The sequence below is a fragment of the Botrytis porri genome (genome assembly GCF_014898465.1).
Source record: "Botrytis porri strain MUCL 3234 chromosome Unknown BPOR_016, whole genome shotgun sequence".
Taxonomy (NCBI): domain Eukaryota; kingdom Fungi; phylum Ascomycota; class Leotiomycetes; order Helotiales; family Sclerotiniaceae; genus Botrytis; species Botrytis porri.
The window spans coordinates 35,565-59,825 of NW_024066090.1; the positions used below are offsets into that span (position 1 = coordinate 35,565).

At 38.2% G+C, this 24,261-nt stretch overlaps 5 protein-coding genes across 5 annotated transcripts; 3 read left to right on the forward strand and 2 right to left on the reverse strand.

The window, feature by feature from the left end:
- Window positions 1-4,935: 4,935 nt before the first annotated feature.
- Window positions 4,936-6,459, forward strand: EAF01_010239 (uncharacterized protein; the record flags this gene model as incomplete). The annotated part of the gene is made up of 6 exons (XM_038918496.1): window positions 4,936-4,971; window positions 5,098-5,144; window positions 5,203-5,248; window positions 5,374-5,890; window positions 5,946-6,367; window positions 6,421-6,459. 6 exons carry the CDS (start codon window positions 4,936-4,938, stop codon window positions 6,457-6,459), a joined length of 1,107 nt encoding a protein of 368 aa, XP_038765721.1.
- A 664-nt stretch (window positions 6,460-7,123) lies between these two features.
- EAF01_010240 (uncharacterized protein) lies at window positions 7,124-8,077 on the reverse strand (the record flags this gene model as incomplete). The annotated part of the gene is made up of 3 exons (XM_038918497.1): window positions 7,124-7,410; window positions 7,503-7,833; window positions 7,958-8,077. The coding sequence occupies 3 exons, from the start codon at window positions 8,075-8,077 to the stop codon at window positions 7,124-7,126; spliced, it is 738 nt and encodes a 245-aa protein (XP_038765722.1).
- A 1,383-nt stretch (window positions 8,078-9,460) lies between these two features.
- On the forward strand, window positions 9,461-11,925 carry EAF01_010241 (uncharacterized protein; the record flags this gene model as incomplete). Its single annotated transcript, XM_038918498.1, has 4 exons — window positions 9,461-9,831; window positions 9,887-10,722; window positions 10,779-11,591; window positions 11,639-11,925. The coding sequence occupies 4 exons, from the start codon at window positions 9,461-9,463 to the stop codon at window positions 11,923-11,925; spliced, it is 2,307 nt and encodes a 768-aa protein (XP_038765723.1).
- Window positions 11,926-12,920: 995 nt separating this feature from the next.
- Window positions 12,921-15,308, reverse strand: EAF01_010242 (uncharacterized protein; the record flags this gene model as incomplete). The annotated part of the gene is made up of 2 exons (XM_038918499.1): window positions 14,725-15,308; window positions 12,921-14,636 (listed from the first exon to the last, which is right to left on the reverse strand). Exons 1-2 carry the CDS (start codon window positions 15,076-15,078, stop codon window positions 12,921-12,923), a joined length of 2,070 nt encoding a protein of 689 aa, XP_038765724.1. The 5' UTR covers window positions 15,079-15,308.
- Window positions 15,309-22,816: 7,508 nt separating this feature from the next.
- On the forward strand, window positions 22,817-23,887 carry EAF01_010243 (uncharacterized protein; the record flags this gene model as incomplete). The annotated part of the gene is made up of 3 exons (XM_038918500.1): window positions 22,817-23,302; window positions 23,357-23,448; window positions 23,509-23,887. The coding sequence occupies 3 exons, from the start codon at window positions 22,817-22,819 to the stop codon at window positions 23,885-23,887; spliced, it is 957 nt and encodes a 318-aa protein (XP_038765725.1).
- Window positions 23,888-24,261: the final 374 nt, after the last annotated feature.

Genomic DNA, 24,261 nt, shown 5'->3' on the forward strand with positions numbered 1-24,261 from the left:
TAGTTCTTCATTCTCCTTCTTCAAATATATATAACTTTCTATCTCCATCTCTATCTCAAATTCTTACCAAGTACCAAGCCAGCATACTGTATATTATATTCATAATCGTATATCTCACATATCATAAGTACATACACGGAAAAGGAAGCTACCTCCTCAAGTAAAATTTACATATATAGAAAGCTATACATTTCTACAATATTTGTTTCAAAGATCCAAACCGTCTCTCAAACTCCGTATCGAATTGTACAAATACATTGTGTATATCTGGATGACTCATGAGTTAGTAAATAAGTGAGTTAGTTAGTATACTTTACTTCCTCTTCCTCTTTTCAAGTTTTTCGTTTCCTACCTAGTCACTCTAGTCACTCTAGTCACTCCATCTAATACTACTCAAAGCCTCAAACTGGATAGGAACTACATACCTATACACACACATACACACAACCTCTATAACAAGCCCTTCAAGCACAACATTTTCCATCCTCACACCTATATTTTCTATAAATATGTATTCATGTTCATATAGCAATATAGTATGCTACTTTAAAGTTATCAATATTATAGTGTTGTTTTTGTTAAAAGATGGGGTTGTAGAAATTAGAAATTAGAAATTATATTTGAGATATAGTATATATAAATGCATAGATATAAACACACCTGAGACGAAGGAGAATCGACATGAATTGATCATGCTAGAATACCTAGTATGGATGAATATATAGTAAAATCTACCCAGTAGATATAGATGTATTGATCTCCCAGGTTGATTTTTGCTAGATGGAAATAATGCTATTTTCGCCATGGAAAATGAAAAATGTAATCTAGAATTGAGAATATGAATTCTTAATTATAGGGCTTCAATTTTCTGTCCCACCACCATCAAAATCGCCTCGTATAAACTACTCTCACTTGACAAAATTTGGTTGATTTCAACAATATCCTACTAATTGAATATGTGATGCTGTCGAAAACCGATGTGATTGTTACCACCACCGATTTCATTGTCATTAAATTTAGAATGAACAAACAAACTTTAACTATCAGCCACCACATCTCAATACACAAATCGTTTGTTCTCGATCTCCATGCCTTCAGCTGCCGTTACGCGAAAATTGTCTAAAGCCGTGAATACGTGCCAGAATGAGCGGAACCATTTACCGAGTCGGATCTTGCAGATTGACAGCGGGCGGGTACGTGAATGGATCGACCTGTTACAATCTTATCAACGGAGGGGAAGCACATCCAGGGAAATCCGAGAGCGGAGACCCTCATTTTTCCATCGATGGATGGGGGGGTAGCAAGTGGATGTGATACCAAAGCACATCATTTATAACCCGCTTGTAGCCGCACTATGCAAATGTTCGAAAACAACTATTTATAGAGAATGACTCTGTCAGATTTCGTTTCACAGAGTTGGAGGTGTATTTGTTGTACTGTAATGTACGAGGAAATAATATTCCGTACTTTTGATTTTTGAGTTCAAAGAAAAGGAATACGAGATCGTATCAGAGACTCGTGAACTGAAAATTAAAGCATGGAGCCGTTGGCTGCCCTGAGCCCTGAGTTCTGACTGGTGGAACACAAGATGTCGCATGCTAGTTTCTAGAAATTCTCGCGAAAGGTAGCTATGGATGGTATCACCGATTCAAAATTCACAATATGAAAGCGCCGTACGGTACATAGGTTGAAAGTATCGAGACTCGAGAACCCACGACAGACCGCCATGAATGTAGAAAAAACGGTGTGTGTACTGGAGAAACAATACCAAGCAATCTTCAAGGATACTTCCACGAAACATTGGGTATGAATTTTCCAGACCTAATGGCACGCTGATGGTCTTGGTACCTGCGTGAATCAAGGTACAGAAAAGCGTTGAAACCTGCAAACCGACTGATTCCGACAAATATAGGGTAACGAATAAAGGCAAATATACAAACAAAGAAATGAGTCGCGAGCACGCCCGAGAAGTACGACCTCGCCTGTTAGTCGGTGTCAGAAAGGGGCTTGGCCTCGAATAGAATTACATGCAGTTCTGTCATGTTCGACTTGTAGGATACTGAGTTGAAGGAGATGCCGATTTGTATATGTAATTCAGGTACAATTGCCAAGATGCTGATGAAGTACGGAGAGTATCATCTTGAGAGGTTTTTCATTCAGGAGAAGAAAATGTGAGGTGTAAGATGTTACTATTGAATCCATTGATAATAAACTTTCGAGGAATGCAACGAAAGAAATCTACAATGGATGAAAGGGGAAACGGATTAATGTCTCAAGTTTCAAGGACTTTCCCAATGGGATAAATTTAGAGCGGGAGGGTAGATCACATGATGAAACCCGACAAATTGTATTTCCCTCCTATTGGTTTTTCATTCATTCATCCAACCATCAATTCTTTTATTATTCTGAACCAAAAGCATAAGGCGAGATCGGACGACGGCATCGATGATTAGATGGGACGCTTACGAACTGGGCTTAATCAACCCAATCAGATTCTAGCCTTCTTATCAGAATCCATGACTTCTGTTACTCAAGATCTCGGCCAGACCAAGGGATTCTTGGACCTTGAACCGAATCATATCGTCCCAACATCCCAAAACCTCCATCCTTTATCCCGTAAAAAGCAATCTATTTGTAAAGCCACGCCATGGATTCGGCCATTTCCACTCTTTGCTTGGTCTCGAGAATCATGAATCCCTATTCAGGTCGTGATAGCGTGCGCGCGTGGGTAGTATCAGATAGAGGCAATGATAAACCGGGGGAGGTTAAAAACCTTTTTACGTTACTATTGATTGGCTATAGACCGATTGGGCGAGATGTGCATGTTGTTGTTTGTGTGGGGGACCTTCCAAAGTTCCCACGATGCACGCACGCTGTATGTGTTCGATGGAGTCTAGAGACCAGACCTTTTGGTGCCATATCTGCAATGTCTGGCTGGGTTTGTCAGACGCTGTTTGCGTGGTTTTTGGGTGGTGAAACAAGATATCAGGACAGAAAAAAGGAATTCCATTCGAAAGGGCTGAAGATGATGGTAAGACAATTAATTCATCCATGTGAACGGTATGGAATGGCTGGAAGCTGGCTGAGAGATTCTCCCGTCTTGTACGGAGTACGGAGTACGGTCTTGAAGATATGTATAGTATCATTTTGGGTGGGATTGGACTTGAATGACTTGATTGACTCGATTAGTCAAATATGATAATCACGATACTTGAACCCGCTCGGCGACAGCGATAGCATGATGGAACCACCGATCAAATTCTTTTGTAGATCCTTTGAATTTGTATGGATGGACACATTTGACCAAACTACTTTTTTGCATTCTCGGCCCAGGAGATGTACAGAGTACTACTTCGTACACTCGTACTAGGTAGACGGACTAATATAGTATGCATTGCCCCTGAATTGTGACGATGCGGAACAATTTGCGAAAAGGGAACGACGAGATTCAAAGAAAGAAGGTAAGAAGAGTAGCACATTTATTATTTTTGCGCTTCTTGTTTTAGACTTTCTCAATTTTTCCAACAATTATCCTAATAGATGTGATGTGAAGATGATTACCACATATAATTTTCCATCAGACGAGATACGTGATGTGATACATGATACATGATACAAGAACACTCACTGACAGGGAATCTTTCAAGGATGAATCTTTTAGTAGAGTAATATATGCCTCAAAAGTTGTAACTTTGAACGGAGGATATGTATCCAAAGGGACTGTATACATGGTATGTCAATAAACGGGACTGGGGGAGACAGTCTCAGAAGACTCTCCAAGTAACAAACACACTTTTACACATAAGTTAGATAGATGGTATTTATTAAATGTTAGTTGATGGTTGGTATTGGGCAATGAGTGGGTGGATGGGTGAATGGGTGAATGGGGGTTTGGGGACAAAGAAAAGATTGATATCTGATATCAGATACCAGATAATTATCATCCATCTATCTACCTGGTATTTATTCTCTACGATACATTCAGCAAGATGAAAGATTGCAATGAGTGGGAATTCCAAGGTTCTTTCAACTTTCTCATACAGGATCCCACTGCATATAATATAGTAAATACATCCATCCATCTTTCTTTCCTGATATCTCTCCCTCTTATTACTCCATATGAAATCATCAATTTCATAAGCCCGCTCAACACGCCCCTCCACAATGTATCTCTTGCTCCGCCCGTGAGAAGCATTCAGAGTCATCGTTCCAATTTTAATGATTTGCTTGATTTGCTTGATTTGCTTGATTTGATTCTGGCCATTCTAATTAGGTACTGAATACTCTATTGATTTACTTATAATTAATTGCCGTGAATATATATTCACTTATTATTGCAACGCCTCTCGACATTTCATGAGACCCCTGTCACTTATGAGTTAACCTACTTAGGTATTTGCGGTCTGCGGTCTGCGGTCTGCGGCCTGCAGATAATAATAATAATAATAATAATAATAATACACAGTAAAGTCGAACATCCATCCATCCCAAAGTTCTTCTTCCTTTAGCCGATAGTCCCCACTCTTATCTACGCTGACAATCATAGCCAATTCTATTTCTATTTCTATTTCTATTTCTATTTCTATTTCTATTTCCATTTCCATTTCCATCTCCATTTCCATTCCCATTTTCAAAGATCTAGTGAATTAAAAATTCAACACATACATAAACATTCCCAGTTCCTCTTTCAGTCATTCTTCTTCTCTCTCTCTCTCTCTCTCTCTCTTTTCCCCAAATCCCCCACACTCTTCTTCCCTACTCTTGGGACTTTTGAAGTCTATCAACAACAACCACCACAACAACAACAACAAATCAACAACAACAAATACCGCTTCACAACCCTCGATTCTTTTCTTTTGAAGCATTCCTCTCTCTCTCTCTCTCTTCTTCTCTTTTATTTTCTCTCTTCCATATTCTCATAATAAATCCGCAATCATGGCTAGCTCAACAACTGTTTCCTACACGGCGAACGTAAGTTTTTCCCATTCCTTCAAAGGTAACACCAATCTTGGTGCTTCACAACCATACCCCGCTATCGGCGCAACAAAACAAAACAAAACAGAACAGATCACTAACCGTTACTTTTCTACATTATAGCTCATGAAATACATGGCGCTCGACCAGAAGGGATCTGCCATGGCAGAGTAAGCTAATTAATGGAATACGTCTTTCCCCTCTTTCAAAATCTAATCCTTTACAAAGGTACATCTGGATCGATTCCACTGGCGGTACCCGTTCCAAGTCAAAGGTAAGCACATGGATCCATCACACACACATACCCGCGGCTTTGCGCCCCAACTCAATCCTCAACAAAAATTCCCCCCAAAATTCCCTCAGATGAGTCATGTACTAATGTAATTTTTCTATTTACAGACTCTCACCAAGATCCCAGAGAGCGGTCAATTCACTCTTGACGATCTCCCAGAATGGAACTTCGACGGTAGTTCAACAGGTCAAGCCCCCGGTGACAACTCAGATGTCTACCTCCGCCCCGTCGCAATCTTCCCAGATCCATTCCGTGGTGCCCCAAACATCTTGGTCTTGACCGAGTGCTGGGATCCTGATGGAACCCCAAACAAGTTCAACTACCGTCATGAGGCTGCCAAGCTCATGGAGGCACACAAGTCCCACGAGCCGTGGTTCGGTTTGGAGCAAGAGTACACTCTCCTCGATATGTCCGATAGACCTTACGGATGGCCAGTAAATGGCTTCCCAGGTCCTCAAGGCCCATACTACTGTGGTGTTGGTACTGGCAAGGTTTTCTGCAGAGATATTGTCGAGGCTCACTACAAGGCATGCTTGAATGCTGGCATCAAGATCTCTGGTACCAACGCCGAGGTTATGCCAGCTCAGTGGGAATTCCAAGTTGGTCCTTGCGATGGTATTGAAAGTGGGTACCCCCTGTTTCCATTATTAATCTCAATAATCACTGACTCTTGTTTTAGTGGGTGACCACCTCTGGTTGGCTCGTTTCCTCCTGAACCGTGTCGCGGAGGAATTTGGCGCCAAGATCTCTTTCCACCCCAAGCCAATTCCAGGTGACTGGAACGGTGCTGGCCTCCACTCCAACTTCTCAAGTGCTGAGATGCGTGTAGAGGGAGGCATGAAGCACATTGAGGCCGCTATCAAGAAGCTTGAGGGTCGCCACAAGGAGCACATTGCAGTTTACGGAGATGACAACGCCATGCGTCTTACTGGCAGACATGAGACCGGTTCTATCGACAGTTTCACTTATGGTGTTGCCAACCGTGGTGCATCCATTCGTATTCCAAGAGAATGTGGTGCCAAGGGTTACGGTTACTTTGAGGATAGAAGACCCGCTTCAAATGCCGACCCATATCAAATCACTGGTATTATGATGGAGACTGTAAGTTTGATTTCTAATCAAGTGGCAAATGAATTAGACTAACCAAGTTCTAGATTTTCGGTGGACTCGATGGTACTGAGGTTAAGAAATAGATTGTTTTTTGCGCGTAACAATGGTTGGGTGGGAGAAAGTTGATAATGGCTTGGCGACAAGGTCTATTTTTGTTGCATTTTGAAGGTCAAATCCTTCTGGTCGATCTTGCTTTTAAGTTTGCGAGATGGTTACTTTTTAGATGGTTGACCTAACTGGGAGAGAATGAAACTCAGATGACATTTATTCTTTTCTCTATCACTGTGATACTTTTGATACTTTTTGACATGCTGGCCTGTGCCCATACCTATCCACCCGGCCCTGTCTTTAGCTAAAGCTGGGGATAATCTAATCTCACTGTAGTATTTACCCCACAACTTCTCCGGATTTTCCTTCCCCAGATAGATCCTCATTATAGTATAGTATGGCTATGGAGTAGAGAGTCGCGTGATAATCATAATACATAATATACATACTGGCGCGCATCATCATCGCCAACCATCCGTCAATCTATGCACGTTTCTCGTCGTGCTTTCATGCCTCCATTTCTGCATCCCTCCATATGTCAATGTAGACCAAATTTATCATTCATAACCCTTGTCTATTTTCCTTCTCGTCAATTTCAGAGATGTCTCATAGTCCAACCCAACCACCCCGTCAGATATAATCCTCATCCCCTCCCTTCCAGTCCTTTTTTTCACATCCATATTACTTTCACTCTCTAACTTAGTTTCCATTAATCTTCTTCTCCTCCTCCTTCAAGGCCTCCACCAATTTCCCCCTCAAGAAATCCGGTAATCCGAAGATCCCCTCACGCGTGACGATGCGGTAGGTTCCTGAGTCTTGCCAATTTCCGGGCGCTTTCCCAGAATCTCCTTCGACGAATTGTCCGGTCGCGTCGACTTCGAGAGATCCGAATATGTCTTCCGGGTAGGCGATGCGGCCGTAGTCGGGGGGTGCGCGCGTATCCGAGAGGTGGATGTAGCCGCCGTGGCCGCCGGAGCCGGCGCCGCCTTGGAGGAGGGTTAATTATGGGCTTGGGGGAATGGGAAAGGGGAGGGGTAGTTTGTGGTAGATGGGATGAAGAGGATATTGGAGAAAATACCTTGACTTGCACTAGGTGGCGCTCCGGAGTCTTTTCCCTTTGCGGACTTGCCGCCTTTATTTTGACGATAGGATGACGGGGGTGAGAGGGAGAAATGAGTCGTGGTGGTGGCGAAGGCGGCGGCTTGCGAATGGAGTTGTGGGTCTAGATGGGCGTATTTTTGGAGGATGGTGGAGAGGAAGGGGAGGAATTGGGGGTTGGGAGTGAAGGATTGAGGGGTGATGGGGAGGGTGGTGGTGGTGCCGAGGGAGAGGGATGGGGTTGGTGGGGTGGTGGGGAGGAGGGTTAGAGTGTGGGTTTGGGGGGAGGAAGAGCTGGGTGGGTGGATGTACTAGGAGTGAGGGGGTTAGCTTTGTTGGGTTGGGGGTGGGGAGAAGGACTTTGGATTTATTGGGCTGGGGAGGGGAAGAGGAGGAGAAGGGGGGGAGATTTGAGAATGAGGAGGGGTAACAAACAATATGAGGATTTTCCGTTAATGTTGAGACTGAGCGTCGTATATTGGAAAATGGAGCTGTGTGCGATCGAGTGATTGCGCGCAATGTGTGCGGCAATGCGCGAGAGGTTGAGAGTAACATTTTTGTTGGATGATGAGGAGATGTTTATTGGTGGTGAGGGGTGAGGGGTGAGAGCTGGGCATGTGAAGTATTTAATTTTTCGATAAGATATCAAGCAGGGCGTGGATTGCTCGATTAGGAAATTAGCTTGAGGAGGATTAGTAAGCGGGACAGGGCTGGTGTGCAGGTAGGTAGGTATCTTTTTGGGAGTGGGAATTTGATACTTTTCTGGATTTATAGTATAATTGTGACCATTCTTTGGACTTTTGGGTTTGGCAAATACTGTAGAGAAGATTGATGGTATTTGGTAATGTTGTAGGAGTTGTATAGATTTGAGTTACTCAATAATCAGTAACTTTACATCGGATGCTCAGTCGCAAAACGAGTGTATGATGTGGAAATCGATTGAATTATATCACATAGGAGAACAAGATGATGATAATAAACACCGCCGTCATAGTAGAGGAGGTGTATATAACTCTCAGTATATGACGAGACTAACGTTCCCAAGATTTCCCAAATTCACTTGCAATTGAGAGTTGATTGCTAGGTGCCTAGGTGCCGGTAGGTTGGTTTCCTTTCTTCGAATTTCGTCACAACTCTGTCACATCGCTAATTCGTACCGATACACGTCAGCTACTATGTAGATTATGCTCAAGGCTAAGATGTAGGTATCTAATACTTCATATGAAGTCATTGGTATGAATTAGTTGCTCTATGATACTTGTCGATGATTTGACACTATACATAGGTTGGGATTTTACCTCGTGAATTGCGTCTCAATGGTCGACAGAGTGAAGAGCTCGTGTGAATGAATGATCCTGTAGAAAAATACCATTAAAATTATATACTCGAGCACTATCATCTCAACATTACCTCTATCTCCTCATGACATGAAGTATATCGGACAATTATATAAATATATATCAGTTTCCAGAACTCACCTCCCTCCCTCCTATGATTACTTCTTCTCCTCCCCCTGACACTAAATACGACCACGATCCCCTTCACTTCCCCAGATATCGCTAAAACTACCTACCTAGAGCTTCCCGCATCGACCACCTCTGTCGGATTCTGGTTGAGCACTGGAACCACAATTCATCTTTTCCCTCATAAGGTTTCTCAATTTTTTCGAATCTCAACAGAAGACTCTTTCAACTTATTATTCACTCAATAATTCTTATACCCTTGACAATATTTCTGACTCTTAAGGTTTGCTTCTGACTCCTCAACCATTACTCACAACAAGTGATTCACATTTGATTCGAAGCTTGTATCAACCAAGGACCTGCTGAAAGCCACCAGAAATCATCTTTGGTGGGGTTGACGCAACGACAACGGAACAATTACCCCGAGTCAATAAACCACCATTCAACCACATTGAAATACCCTATAAACGTAGTCATGAATCGTTACGATGACGGCGAGCTCGAGATATCTCTGGCTCCATCTGCAAACGCTCGCGCACAACATAGAGCCTCGGACGCCGGCTCACACTCCCGTCGTGATTCGCAAAATGGAAACAGCAGGAGGATGGAAACCGTGCCGGCACCACAAAGGAAGACGGAGCAGCGAGTAGGCGCATACTCAGTCATACGCACGCTCGGAGAGGGTTCCTTTGGAAAGGTGAAATTGGCGGTCCATCGAGTGACAGGTCAACAGGTTGCGTTGAAGATTATCGGAAGGAGGAAGTTGATCAGTCGTGATATGGCTGGGAGAGTGGAGCGAGAAATCGAATACCTTCAGCTGTTGAGACATCCTCATATTATCAAATTGTGAGGACTGCCCACGTCAGGTTTGTTTACTTGCTAGCTAACTATACTTTCCCAGATATACCGTCATTAAAACAACCTCCGAGATTATTATGGTTCTGGAATATGCCGGCAATGAGTTATTCGACTATATCGTACAACACGGAAAGATGAGGGAAGATGAAGCCAGGCGATTTTTCCAACAAATTATCTGCGCAGTCGAATATTGTCATAGACATAAGATCGTACATCGAGATTTAAAACCCGAAAACCTTCTTCTCGACGAGAACCTGAATGTCAAAATCGCCGATTTCGGACTTAGTAACATTATGACGGATGGGAATTTTCTCAAAACAAGTTGCGGAAGTCCAAATTATGCCGCACCCGAAGTCATTAATGGAAAATTATACGCTGGTCCCGAGGTCGACGTTTGGAGTTGTGGTGTCATATTATATGTTTTACTTGTGGGAAGATTACCTTTCGACGATGAACATATTCCTTCTTTATTTGCGAAAATTGCTAGGGGTCAATACAATGTCCCTAGTTATATGGGTCGTGAAGCTGCCGCGTTGATTAAGAAGATGCTGGCAGTCAATCCGGTCTACAGAGCTACCATTGCCGATATTCGAGATGATCCTTGGTTCACTACAAATCTACCTGCTTATTTGCAACCTCCGGTGGAAGAATTCATTGATACAGGTGTCGACCCCGCAAAAGCTATCAATCCTCGAGCAATTGCACCTCATGCCAGCCCAGCCATTCAGGAGAAATTACATGTGCAAGTTACTGAGAAAATTAGTAAGACAATGGGTTATGGTATCAAAGATGTTCAAGAGGCTTTGGCTGCGGAAGAACCCTCGGCCATCAAAGATGCGTATCTTATTGTTCGAGAGAACAAGTTGATGCAAGCTAATCGTAAGTTATCCATTACTTCAAAATTCTATTCTGGGTATAAATTAACAGTCAACCAGCAAATCTCCTCGATGATAAAAATCAACTTCTCTTCCAGATCCCTTCACCTCCAGCTTACGACTCAGCAATTCCTCCCTCATTACCTAATTCACCTTCGGTTGCCATTAAGGAGCGACCCGGTAACATTCAACCAGCAGTCGTGCCATTTCAGGCTCGACCTAGCCCCCTCCTTGATGCCGTATCACCGAGATCTAGTAGTTCTATTGGAACTGATAGATCATTTGGTAGACCCTATGTTAGCAAAATTGGAATATTGCCAAGCAGTATTCCACAATACCATAAAGAGTTTATGGAAACGCACAAATCTGGTCATCAGGAGAGTACTCTGTCAACATCTCACTCAGAGGCCATCGAACCATCTCCTCAAACCGACGCTGAAAAAGCCGAAACAGTTCGCCGCTTAAATCCACATTCTAGAACTCTGGCGAAACTCGATGAAGGCAAGAAACCAGCAGGTATGACTCCAGTTCCATCGAAGAAATCAAAGCCCACAAAATGGCAATTTGGAATCCGATCTCGAAATCAACCTCTTGAAGCGATTGGATGCATTTACAGAGCTCTTCAAAAGCTTGGGGCCGAATGGTTAGTTGGTGATGAATGGACGCCTGGTCAGAATGAAAGTAATGGGAATAATCGCGATGAAAATAACAATGACAACGATGATCCAAATGGAAGTGGCGCCTCTCTACATCGCGAAACTTCTTTGAATGACACTTCAGCAAAGAGAAATAGATTTAGTGGTATGGATAAGCCAGGAAACTACAAGTTACCGGAAGATCCATGGGTGCTTCATGTTCGTTGGAAGAAAACTGGTAAGTGATTCCTTGGTCATTTGAGAATCTTTTCTAACTGTTGATAGATATCCGACGTCATTCCATTGCTTCCCTGAACAGTTCAACCTCTAGTCCCGCACTCCCCTCCTCGATGCCAAAAGAGGATGAATCTGAAGCCAACGATGCAGGCGTCATCATGCATCTCGATATCCAACTCTATGAAATGGAACCTGGTGTCTATCTAGTGGATTTCAAATGTGCAGGATATGAAACTGCAAAGGGTATGCTGTGCGAGGAAAAAGATGTTACTAGTCCTTTCCCTTTCTTGGATTTGGCTAGTAAATTAATCATTCAATTAGCGGAAGCTGATTAAATGGTTCGCTAATTATTGAATGGCCGACTCTCTTTGGTTTGATAATACTTTTCGTGAAAGATAAAATACGGATAATGAGCAATGAAAATTTTATATGATTACTTCTTTGGTATGGGGAGTGAGCTTGGAATGTGGATGTGGATGGAATCGGCTTCGGGGAATCGGGTATTGAAATTATGGCAAGTGGGTGATTCTATACCTTACTGCTACAACCTCCACTCGACTTGATTGGCATACTGCCCTGTGTTTATTACGAATGGACTGGCGAATTGCATGGACCGGAACGGATCGAAATGGATGATTGAATTGAAAGAGGAGTAGTTGGAGTTCTACGCGGTCTCGCAATTTACAGGTTACCTTTTTGTTTTGTTTTATTATCATGGAGGGATTTACTACTATTCAGGGAACTTTGGGAGAGAGATATGTCTTATTTGTGGCTTGCTCGACTTAAATTTGGGAGAGATTATGACTCGGAGAGACTCAGAGAGGAAGGGAATAGTGGAGAGTGATGGAGGAACTTGAAAGCAGATATACCTGACTGAAGATTGCTTAAAGTTCAAGAGTGATGCAGATACAAATGTAGCTGAAGAAAAGAGATTTAGATATCTGAATTTGGTTTACTTGGTTGTTGCAGTTTTACAGATGATTCAATGGAATGAGGATATGGATGTGAATATGAGTCTGAATATGAATATCATTGTTGAGACTTGTTTGGACTTGTTTAGACTTGAGGGCTTGAATCGAAAGTGAATTGCGCACTTCACTTGATGATATGGAGACTTCGGCTCTATTGTCTCCATACTTTGTTGTATTAAAAACCTTGTAAATAAGACTTACCTCACTTGCATGCCATGCCCTGTACTAGAATAGTAAAACGAATCAAACGAATCAATAAATAAATAGCAACTCGCTGGGTATCATACACATAACTACGTCACAAGTTCTCCTCCATCCTATTTTCCCGCCGTTGTTCCACACCCCAAACCAACCCCCCTCTACAACCTCCCCCTAACCCACTCAACCCAAACCCCCAAATCCTCACAAACCTCCAACATCCTGCCCAAATCATCTCTCGTTAATATTCTCCCCTTCCTTTCCTCTCCCATGCCATGCATCACTTCATCCTCTCCCTCGCCGAATCCATGGAGAATATTCTCCTGTACAACCACCACCCCGCCATTCCCCTGAATTTCAAAAATCACATTCGCGCTCCTCTTCTTGAACTCAAATACGATTTCTACTCTAGGCACAGGAGTTAACGTTAACGAAACATCGAGATGCGTTGAATCTGCCCTCTTGTCCTTTTTTGGTTCCTTCAGAACCGGGGTTGGCGTTGAAGATGTAGTGATACTTTTCATAAAGTCTTCAAATTCCTGTTTCTTCGTTGGAGGATTTATCGTATCCATTTCGGGAGATTTGGATAGAGGTTCAGATTTTGATGAACCTTTCAATGTGGATTTTGAAGTTTCTTCCGCTTCGAAACTTTTCCTCAACACGGTACTTAATAAAGCAAATTGTCTTAAACATGGCAATATCTCCACCAATTGTCTAGGGTGACCAAACGATACTTCCTCCACCTTCCTTCCATAATCAATCTTCTCAATATACAACGTATTAATATGTTGCTCTACCTTTTTTCTTCCCTCTCTATCCCAAACCGAAATGTTTTTCTCCGTGGTGATAGTTCTGGCTTGTGTCTCATTAGTCTTCAAAGCTTCCTCCGCACTCAACGGAAACATAAGGCCATCAAACGTTGTGATTTCTGAAAAGTCAAAGGGCGTTTGCGTCGATTGGTATATCTGCATCGCGATAGCATATGGTACTATAATCGGCGGATCGAATTTCGCAACAAACATTGCTTCTGGAAATTTCTGCGTTCCGTCGTTCAGATCATTTGTCTTGATATCGGGATTAGTCGGTAAAAGAGTATTGTCAGGTTCCAACCAATTCAAGATCGGCCCCCCTTGTAATTGGGCTGCTCGAAATATATCATCGACCGCCGGATTAGCTTGCTGAACATCATCTGCTATCCATTTATCAGATACACGCAAAGGAGTATATACACCCACCACCAATGAAGGTAACGGCGCAACCCCCACCAGTAATGACCATGTTTTTCTATTCTGTTTCTGCCCCTTTGTTGGGATTCGTCGTTTTTCCTGCCAATAATCGAGACTTAACCCTAGTCTCTCCCTTGAATGCATAACCGGTATGCCACTCCTGTTACACAGCGCAGCCCTCATGATGTCCTCATCCTCCATTCCTAGCATATCATTCTCCTTCAATCTTACCAACTCCCAAGTATGTAACTTATGCAAACTGCAAAAGATTCCCGCAACCGCCTCATGACAATTGAGTCCAGGTATAACACTCAACTTATCTAACATCGTTAATCTCTCCAAGTTCGCTGCAAATCGATCCAGCATTTTCGTCAACGGACTCTCTCCAGCTTCAAATTGTAAATCCCTCAACAGTATATCTGAAGCTGTCTTCTCATGTTTGGTTACGGATTCCGGCGCATCGGGAAACGAGAGTGAAACTTTCTGGACAATATTATTCGCAAAATCGATATCAAGCGCAAGAGCATTCCCTGCTATAATAAGTGTGCGTCCATTACTGGCGCTTCCCATCATATCTTCCCACAAACATTCCAATCCAACTCTGCGTGCCAATCGTTCGAGCCCTGCCTCACTGAGTCGTCCTTTATTAGGCTGTACAAATTGCATTAGCATTGCCCAATAAATCAACCATAAGTAACATCCCCCTCTCTTTCTACCACTTTAACCCAACTGAACTCACTCTTAAAATTTCCACACAGCCCATCAACCTCCTCCTCTTCTCCTCTTCATCCTTCCCTGGCCCACCACCCAATACCCCAATTCCTTGTAAATCAATGCCTAAATCCCCAACAACATCCGCACCCATCCCCAACGCCAACGCCGCAGACGGACTATCAAATCCCACCATCCCCATACTATATGCTTGATTCGACATTGAGGTTCCCGCAGGACTAGATTTTTTGATTTGAGAGGGAGACGGCACAACAGAACGCGGTCCATGAGGAGAAAAAGCTAGATGGGATGTAGAAAATGGGGTTGAGACAGGAGGTGTCGCTGCTACACCGGGGTACTTTCCTGGCGTTGGAGTTGCCATTTTGATGGCGATTTGTTAATGTGCGATGGCCTGTCGTGCAAAGAAATGAGTTCTTGTGGAAACGGGAGGTAGAAGGGTTGAAGACGAGGTTCTGGTAGCTTCAGAGCTGTGAGATTTCGCACGGTCGCGGTTATACTAATTGATTCAACATGAATTATAGGCGCATATAACTTCTAAGCTGGTATATGCGATTTCGTAACTTGAATAGCTAAGATAAATGTAGGAGCCGCTCAATGGACTCATTACGTTTGGAATGAACAAAAGATATTGAGCTCACCATAATGATATTGAGCCTGATGCGGATATAGCGGCCGCAATGACCGCTTCCGTCCTGGTCCAACAAACAAATTATGTAAGTTATGTGATCGAGGTTACTTTCAAGAGTTTGTCCTCATTCATATAACGTAACTTATGGTAAACCAGGTCATATGGGGAACCGGGTTACAAAATTCAATTCTTTTTATATAATCTTATTCTATAAGCTATATATTCATTTAATTCCAATTCTAAATTACTTGAATTATTCTTTAGCTTTTCTTTTTTAATTTTTTTTTTAATTTTTTAATTGAATATTTATATAATTGTTTTTGTAGCTTTTTTTTCTTAGGTTTTTTTTTTGTCTTATATATTATTTTCAATATTTCCTTATTATTAAAGACAAATTAATTTTGTAATTTGATTCTTTTCTTTTTAATTTTCTTTTTTCGAATTTCAATTATTTTTTGAATATTAATAAGCTATTTCTGAAATAGGGCTATTTTAGTATTTTAAGATTCTATAAATTTAATTATTCTTTTAGCATATTAATAAATTAATAATATAAGAAAATCATTATTTACTAAAGCTTTATTAAAGATCTAATTTGCTTGCCTTAGCTTTATCTTATTTAAAAAAGAGCTTTTAAGTATAGATAAGTTTAGATCTTGATTGAAGATTCTCATTTATAAAGTGAAAAGTTGCTGGGAGGAATTAAATAATAATAAATCGAATACTTTTTGTAAGGCAAAAGTGTTACGACGGCATCCAATATACCGCGTCACATGGTCAGGAAGTCACGTGATGGACCTAGAGGATCTAGGGGATCGAAGAATAAACATCTAGATCCATAGGATCCAGAGGATCCAGACAAGACAGAACTGTAGGTTCTGCAGAGCAGGAAGGTCTATATAAGAGAACAGATTTCATTACAATATAGAGCTTCGTGCTCAAGAACAATCATTAGTTTCATTACTATAGTTACGAGAATTGCAACCAGTTACAACCTTATTGAATTCCTACTTGAAGTCTAGTCTAAACCACCTCGAGAGATCTCTAGACACTTCCACGTGACCCTAGAGGCAGCTCCCGTAACAAAAAGATACTAAACTAGCTTTTCTTTAATTAACTTTAATATTAGAAGAATTTAATGCTTTTTTTCTAATATTTTAAAAGAGTTCTATTTATTCAGCTTTTTAAATTTGCTTTATATTAATTCGAGAATATTAATCAATCTTTAAAGTATAATATTATTTCATTAGTTTATATATTGTAATATTAAATAATTAAAGTAAATAGAAGTAATAAGAAAATAATATAAGTAAATCGATATCTTTCTTTATATAGAAAACAATAAAGCTGTTTGTAATATAACTTAAATAATTATTTATAATTAAAAATCGAAATCAATTATCTAACATTTTCTTAAATTCTGATTCAAAAATCCTTTTTAGTTATTTTAATTTATAATTATTTGAAATTTATTCATTTGTATTAATAAAGAACTATTAGTTTTGAGGTATATTCTTTGAAATTTATATAGAATTTATATTCTGAGCCTTGAAAATGATTATAAATAATAAAGCCTTTTTAGTTATATTAATATATTCAAATACAATTATTCATTCTTGTTTATCAATTATAATTTTCTAATTCGATTTCTAAACAAAATCGATTATAATATATATACTTTAAGTATTTTCAATTCCAAATCCAATTTCATTTATATTATATATATCATCTAATTTATACTTTTGTTTAATAAAATGTATACGAAATGTATTAAATCAAATCTGAATATTCTCTAGTGTTATTTCTTTAATCTAATTAATGTTATAAGAGCTGCCTCTAGGGTTATGTGAAAGTGTTTAGAGTTCTTTTGAGATGGTTTAGACTAAACTTCAAGTAGGAATTCAATAAGATTGTAACTAATTATAATTCTTATAATTATAATAATGAAATTAATGATTGTTCTTAAGTATAAAGCTTTATATTATAATTAAACCTATTCCCTATATAGATCTTCGTTCTAAAGTCGACCAATAAGTTGATTAATAAGTTGATTGATAAGTCGATCGGCTTTGAGTTATATAATATTTGTCCCTAAACTCTTGTTCCTCTAATTACCCTTTTATTCTGAAACTAATCTTCTAAAGTATTATTAATTCTAGCCAGGTTTATTTCCATTTCTTATTTCTACTTTTCTTAGAATATATTATTCTAAAGCTTATATCCTATAATTTAGATTTACTTATAACTAATATTAATCTAAAGCCTAAGACTTCTTAAATTGTCTAAACCCCTATGATATCTTACAGCTAATATCTATAATACTACTATAGCCTAAATGCCTACAATTCGGCCACTATTACTAATCCGTTATAACACTATTCCCTTCTTAACTTAATACTTATCCCAAGTGTTTATAATAATATGTTCTTATTTCAATCGATTTTAAATGAATATAATGTTTCCTTACTATATCTCCTATAAGAACAACTTCTATTTATAATATTCTTACTTTAGTTTGTTATATCGAGCGTTCTAATATTGAAAGAGATTCTTATAATTTATATATTAAATCTAATTGTTATTATATTATTAACGATAGTTTATCCTTATAATGTTCTAAGTATATTTGTTATAAGAAAGGTTGTTATTATTTGGGTTTCGAAATATCCTTTAATTATAAATCTTTAGAGTGATAGCAAGAATTGTTATATTTAAAAGAAGAATATATCTTTATTTAAGTATAAAAAATTAATACTCGGATTCTTCGTTTGTAGAAATAGTAATAGTTTCTTTATGATTGTGAAAAGGAAATGATTTATTGAGATTTTTGTATATTAAAAGAATTTGATTTAATTAAGGAAAATAAGAGATTAAAGAAAGAGAAAGTTGAGAAAGAGAAATTAAAAAAGGAGAGAATAGATATTGTAATTGCACTTGCTCCTAATGATTCTTCTTCCTTTGATTTCTTCGATCCTTTATTGTCTGTATTATTTGATATTGAGATTGAAGCTTTATTAGTAGATATAAGTAGTTTAAGTAGAATGCCTATAATTTCTCAAAACAATTGAGATTCTCTTTAAATTCCCATATGTTTTCTAAGTATAAGTAATCTAATTATTTAATTAAATATTTAACTTTGCCTTTAATATATTTGTAATTTAATATTGTTTTAATATTATATATAGCTTTTAGATTAACTAATTTGATTTCTGTAAATAGTATATTAAATGCTTTAATGATATTAATTCGAGCAAGGATATATGAAATACTAAATGAATATTTATTATATCTAATAGTTTCAATTAATAATTAACTATTTCTATTACCTTATTAATCTTGAATAATTCTAGTTTCTTATAATTGAGTTTATTACTTAGTCTTTTAGTTTTAATATTTCTTTATAGCAAATAAACTTTATCCCCCTTTTTAAGCATAGATTCCATATTATATTTCGTATTATAATAAACTATTATTCTAAAAGAAATAAATTTTAGATTAAAAACAAGCTGTTTTTGTAAATCTTTCAATTGTTCGACTTATATTATTACTAATTCGGTATTAACTTTTTATAACATCAATATTTGATATACTTTAGGATTGAATTTAAAATTAATATATATTAGTATTATCTTTATGGTTTTTGTTTTCAATGTGTTATATATAAATTATATTATAAGTAATAGTTCTATTTAATTGTTTTGTTGATAATTTATATAGCATTTAAGATATGCTTTTATTATTTGATTGATTGATTCTTTCTGTTTGATTATTTGTTTATAGATGGAAAACTGTTGATAGCTTTCTTTTAATACTTATAAGTGTTAATAAGGTAGCTTAGAATTTCGAGGTAAAAAGCTTGTTTTAATTCGAGATTATCTTATTTAATATTCTATATATATTTATTATAATTCTAAGAAATATATATACTAATTATTTAATATTTTATATTTCTCTGAATAATATTATATATATAAATTTAATTAATCTATCTACTATATTAAGTATTGTATTGTATTCAACTTTTGTAATAGAATCTTTTAAGAGTAATAATTTAATTACAAAGTCCTATATAATGGATTTCTATAATTGAGAAGGTATATTTGAGGTTTAAAGCTGACTATATAGTGTATGTTGTAATGACTTGTTATATATACAAGTGTTACAATTTCTAATAACTTCTTTAATTATCATTCTTATTTATAGAAAGTAACTGATTTCCTAGATTTTTATAAATATTCTTATAATCCCTTAATATTTATATATCAATAATTTATATTGTTTTGTTACAAATTCCTTAATTATTTAATTCGGAATGTATACTTTCCTATGAAAATATATGGTTTCGTTTTCTATTATGAATTCTAGTTTTATTGCCTTATATATATGTATAATTGTAGCATTCTTATTGTAATATAATTGGATTTGATTTCTAAGATAATTGTCTTTTAATATATAAGTAGTTATAAGCTGTGGTGTATTATAAATTAATGATTCGCCTTCTTTTTTGAATATTGTATATAATTTGTACAACTTATTTTCTTAATATTCTGGTTTTCAGCTAAGAGTATTAACTTTAGTGTTTTCTGATCCTTTAATATATAAAATCTTAAAATTATAATTAATTATAATCTCCAATTATCTAACCTATTATCTATTTAATTACTTCATTATAATAAAATAAATCAAGTTCTTATAATTTGTATACATTTATACTAAGTATTTTGATCCTTTCAAATAAACTTGTTATTTTTTAAATATATTAATTATCATTAATAATTCTTTATTATATATTTCGTAATTCAATTCAACTAGTAATAGTTTTTGAGAGTAGAATATAATTGATTATTATTTCTTATTCTAATCTGGTTGATTCTGTTACGGGAGCTGCCTCTAGGGTCACGTGGAAGTGTCTAGAGATCTCTCGAGGTGGTTTAGACTAGACTTCAAGTAGGAATTCAATAAGGTTGTAACTGGTTGCAATTCTCGTAACTATAGTAATGAAACTAATGATTGTTCTTGAGCACGAAGCTCTACATTGTAATGAAACCCATTCCCTTATATAGACCTTCGTTCCTTGTTGTCCCATTGATCCCATCGTGTCCCACCAGGTGGGAGCAGTGGGATCCAGTGGGAATCTCTAATCCCGTGACTTTCTGATCAGGTGACTCGGTATGTTAGATGTCGTCGTAACATAATTCAATTGAAATAAAAGCTTACAGTGTATTTAGATTAATAAGACAATTCAATTAATACTAATTTTAGTATTAGTAAAGATATTCTGAAATGATTGAAAATAACTTAGCTGGTTTGAAAAAAAATCTTTCTACTTGAATATCATAACAACTATATATTCAATCAATTTGAAGCCAATTCATATAATAATATCAATTAAGCTCTTTCGAATACTCTAATTAGTTTTTCAATAAATAACGGTTGAAAGAATAATGTATATCATTAAAGTATTCTCATTAAACAAATTGAATTGTTCATCAAAAACACAACCAAAAGCTCTCAGACTCTCGAGGAGATAAACATTCCCCTCAATCCCTAATTAGCCGAAAAAATTCGATCATTAATAAACCACAACATCATCATAAACAAAATCAAGGTATTATTTAGAATTCTAATTAAAAACGTTTTATTAACGAAGAGATTCTGAATATTGAGATAAATGAGATTGGTAATGTTGGGACAGGGATCATGTGACTACGCTAGCGTTGACGCTAGCGTCTTCCGACACTACAGCAAATACGTTTCGTAGCCCTAGCTTTTAGAACCTCAAGCAATATAACAACAGTGTGAACCATAGTACTATATTGACTTCACCATCCCCATGGTGATACCAACAGGTAAGTTCTCAAAACGAAGGGTTGACTGTGCATAGCCCCATTACCTTCTCATTTCCCATCACATTGCTATGCGTTTAAACCGAATTTGCAGTGAATGCTGGGAGTGCCCGTTGTATTTATTGATCGTGGCCTGCCACCTTCCATCTACCTGTACTCTACTTGGTTGTCTCGGAAGCTCGTTCACCAGCATTGCCATACTTATTACTTTTGCCAGCAGCTCTCAATAGTGATAGTCTAACATTCTCGATCCTATGTCGACTTTATATCACTATGCTGATATAAGAGGGATAGATTCTGCCACTTGAATCAACAATATCGATAATGTAGGTTTTGGGGTTAGGTATTGTCACGATTCCGAAATTGATATACAGTTTTAATAGTTACCAATTCGGCTTCTTCGTTTAGTCCCAGAGCAAGTACCGGAAAGAAAACATGACAACACCGTCTGTTACTTCGTCGGAAGAGACTGAGCAATCAATTCGGTCACTCGACCCCGTTCCTACTGCTCTACTCGAACTTGTTTCCTCTGACGGGTATTACGATTTGATAACATACGAATTGGGTACCGAATTCACCAGTGTACACACTGCACGGGTCAGAGTACGCTCAAATCAATTTGTAAATCTGGCCGACATCAAGCCAACCTTTTTTAATAAATGGCCCGGCTTTCCACGTAGACCGGATTATGCAAAGGAAGTTTCGACAGCAAAATATTGATACTGTGTCAATCCGATAGGTGGTGCAGAGGGTATAGTGATTATTGATCGAATGAAAGATGGCCTTTATTCTAGACCTGAAGCCTCAGAACATAGGAAAGACTTAGCAGCCATTGCACGCAGAATCCCCTATCTCAAAGATCGATACACAAATACCGATATTAATGATCATCCAGAAATCTGGCTGCTTGCCGACTACATCCTTTGGCTTACCAATAAGGTCATCCTAGGCGGAACCAACGTAACTAGAGAAACCCCAATCTAGATATTTACAATTCCGTCTAATTAGAGCAAGAAAAGCATCGATTTGTACATGATTGCTTTCAATGCTGCTCCAAAGCTCAAAGGCAGATACGTATTATAATCAAAGATTGAAAGTGCGCTCACAGGATTGATAAACCTATCCCCAAAGAGTTTGAAAATGGAGAATTGTACTTTCTTCTGTACATTCGATGTTGGCAAGGGGACATCAGTTTGTAGATCCCTCTATCAGTTACTGAGCCTGCACTGATAGAATTTTAGAACTTTAGTATCTCTCGTCAGATATCCCAGAACCCGGTACAAGTTGAAGAAATTATGCCACCTGTAAATAAGTTGCTAGCCTTGTGAAAGTGAATAGTCTTGCTGACATTATCACTAGCATTGCACGGGGGTGAAGGCGGTGTAGAGAAATCTTTTTAGAAGTATGTATGAGATCAATAGCCGGTTAAGTCTGGACTTCCAGATGGCTTCAAAAAACGAATAGCCATAGCAAAAATATGGTTCGTTAGGTGGATCAAATCATGGAATGGAAATGAAGAATATAAAAAATATAGATTCAGTGATAGAAGCATCAAAATCATAAGGTAAATCTTCTTCGTTATATATTCACACTTGCCAACTACAAGTATTGATATTAGTGAGCAAATGAAATCTTGGTTCGATAAATGGGTCAATAGCACGACAAGTTTTCTCAGAGAACAACTTGGAAGTTTAATTGGACTCGAGTCTCATATCTTGCCTGGTAAATTCTTCCTTTTGGGGGGAGCTAGCAACTTCTCGCTTTTACACAAAGGAATCAAAGAATTTCTTCATGTCACTATTCCTCAAGATCTTGATATAGTTGACTTGGGTACTTGCAATTGGCTGGCATTCATCATTCTTGAATCAAGATATCAATATCTGACTATGAACAGCGCAATGATAGTCTCTTACGGGGCCATGCTTCAGGCACTAAAGCCTACCAATTCCTTTACGAAAAGCCATCACTGGATTGGCATTCGCAAAGAGGAACCATACCGCAAGCGTATTCACGTCTCTCCGCTTGACAAAGATGATATCCTGGCTAAGAGTAATGGTGCTGGGGAAAGCAAATATGATCAAGCCAAAACCATTCAATGGTTGGTTAAACCGGTATGTTGTTGGATGCTAGATTTGGGGAATAAAATAGTAATAGTGACTAGGTAGATGCTTGCAACATTGCTGATTCTCTTTAGCAGTCCGGCTTTCATCTTTATGGAAGAGATTTTCGATGAGGTTGGATTAGTGGAAGACCCATGGTACAAAGTACCTGTTAGCGTGTAATTTTGTTCACGACCAGGAGACGTCCAACCTAACAGCGCGGCAGATATGGAGGACGGTGCTGGAAAGCAAGGATGGTCTTTTGAGAGTCAAATTCCTGCAGATGCGAAAGTTTATAATTTCGAATGGGATTCCTATCTTGATAAAGAAGATTCGCTTTTCTACATCAAACAAATACCTTCGCTCAAGTCATATTACACCATCAATTGGGCAATCCTTACCGAAATAACAGGCATTGGTATGGATATTTGGTTTCTGTTCCATTCAGACGGTCGAACCATGAGTAAGACCGACAAAACTCAATCCCTCCGTTGGGAAGAAATTCAAAAAATTCCATTTGGGGATCTCGTTAACGTGGTCCAAAAAGAATACGATGATGACCTTAAGGGCGAAGATGGAAGGAAAGATCAAGCGTGATCAAAGGATTTACGAAAGAGTTGCAAAGTTCAACTCGAAGTTTAAGATGGCCTTTATATGGAATGATACTGATTCCAACGATCCGAGTTAGACTCAATCGTAGTGTGCTCTATGATAGATTGGGTCTTTCCGGAAGTCTACTCAAAATTTAGCTAAAGAGACTTCTGCGATAGCAAAATAGACAAGCCTAGCTTAGAATGAGACAGCTTTGCTGCATTCCAATAAGCACATAATCTGCAATTGAACAATGTAATAGATCTACACATCTTCCCCTGAAACAATTCCGCTATCCATCTAGATAGTATGTTGGCTGTCTACTTGTCGATTCTGCATTTTTGATTAATAAGGACAATAAATATAGATACATGTAGGAA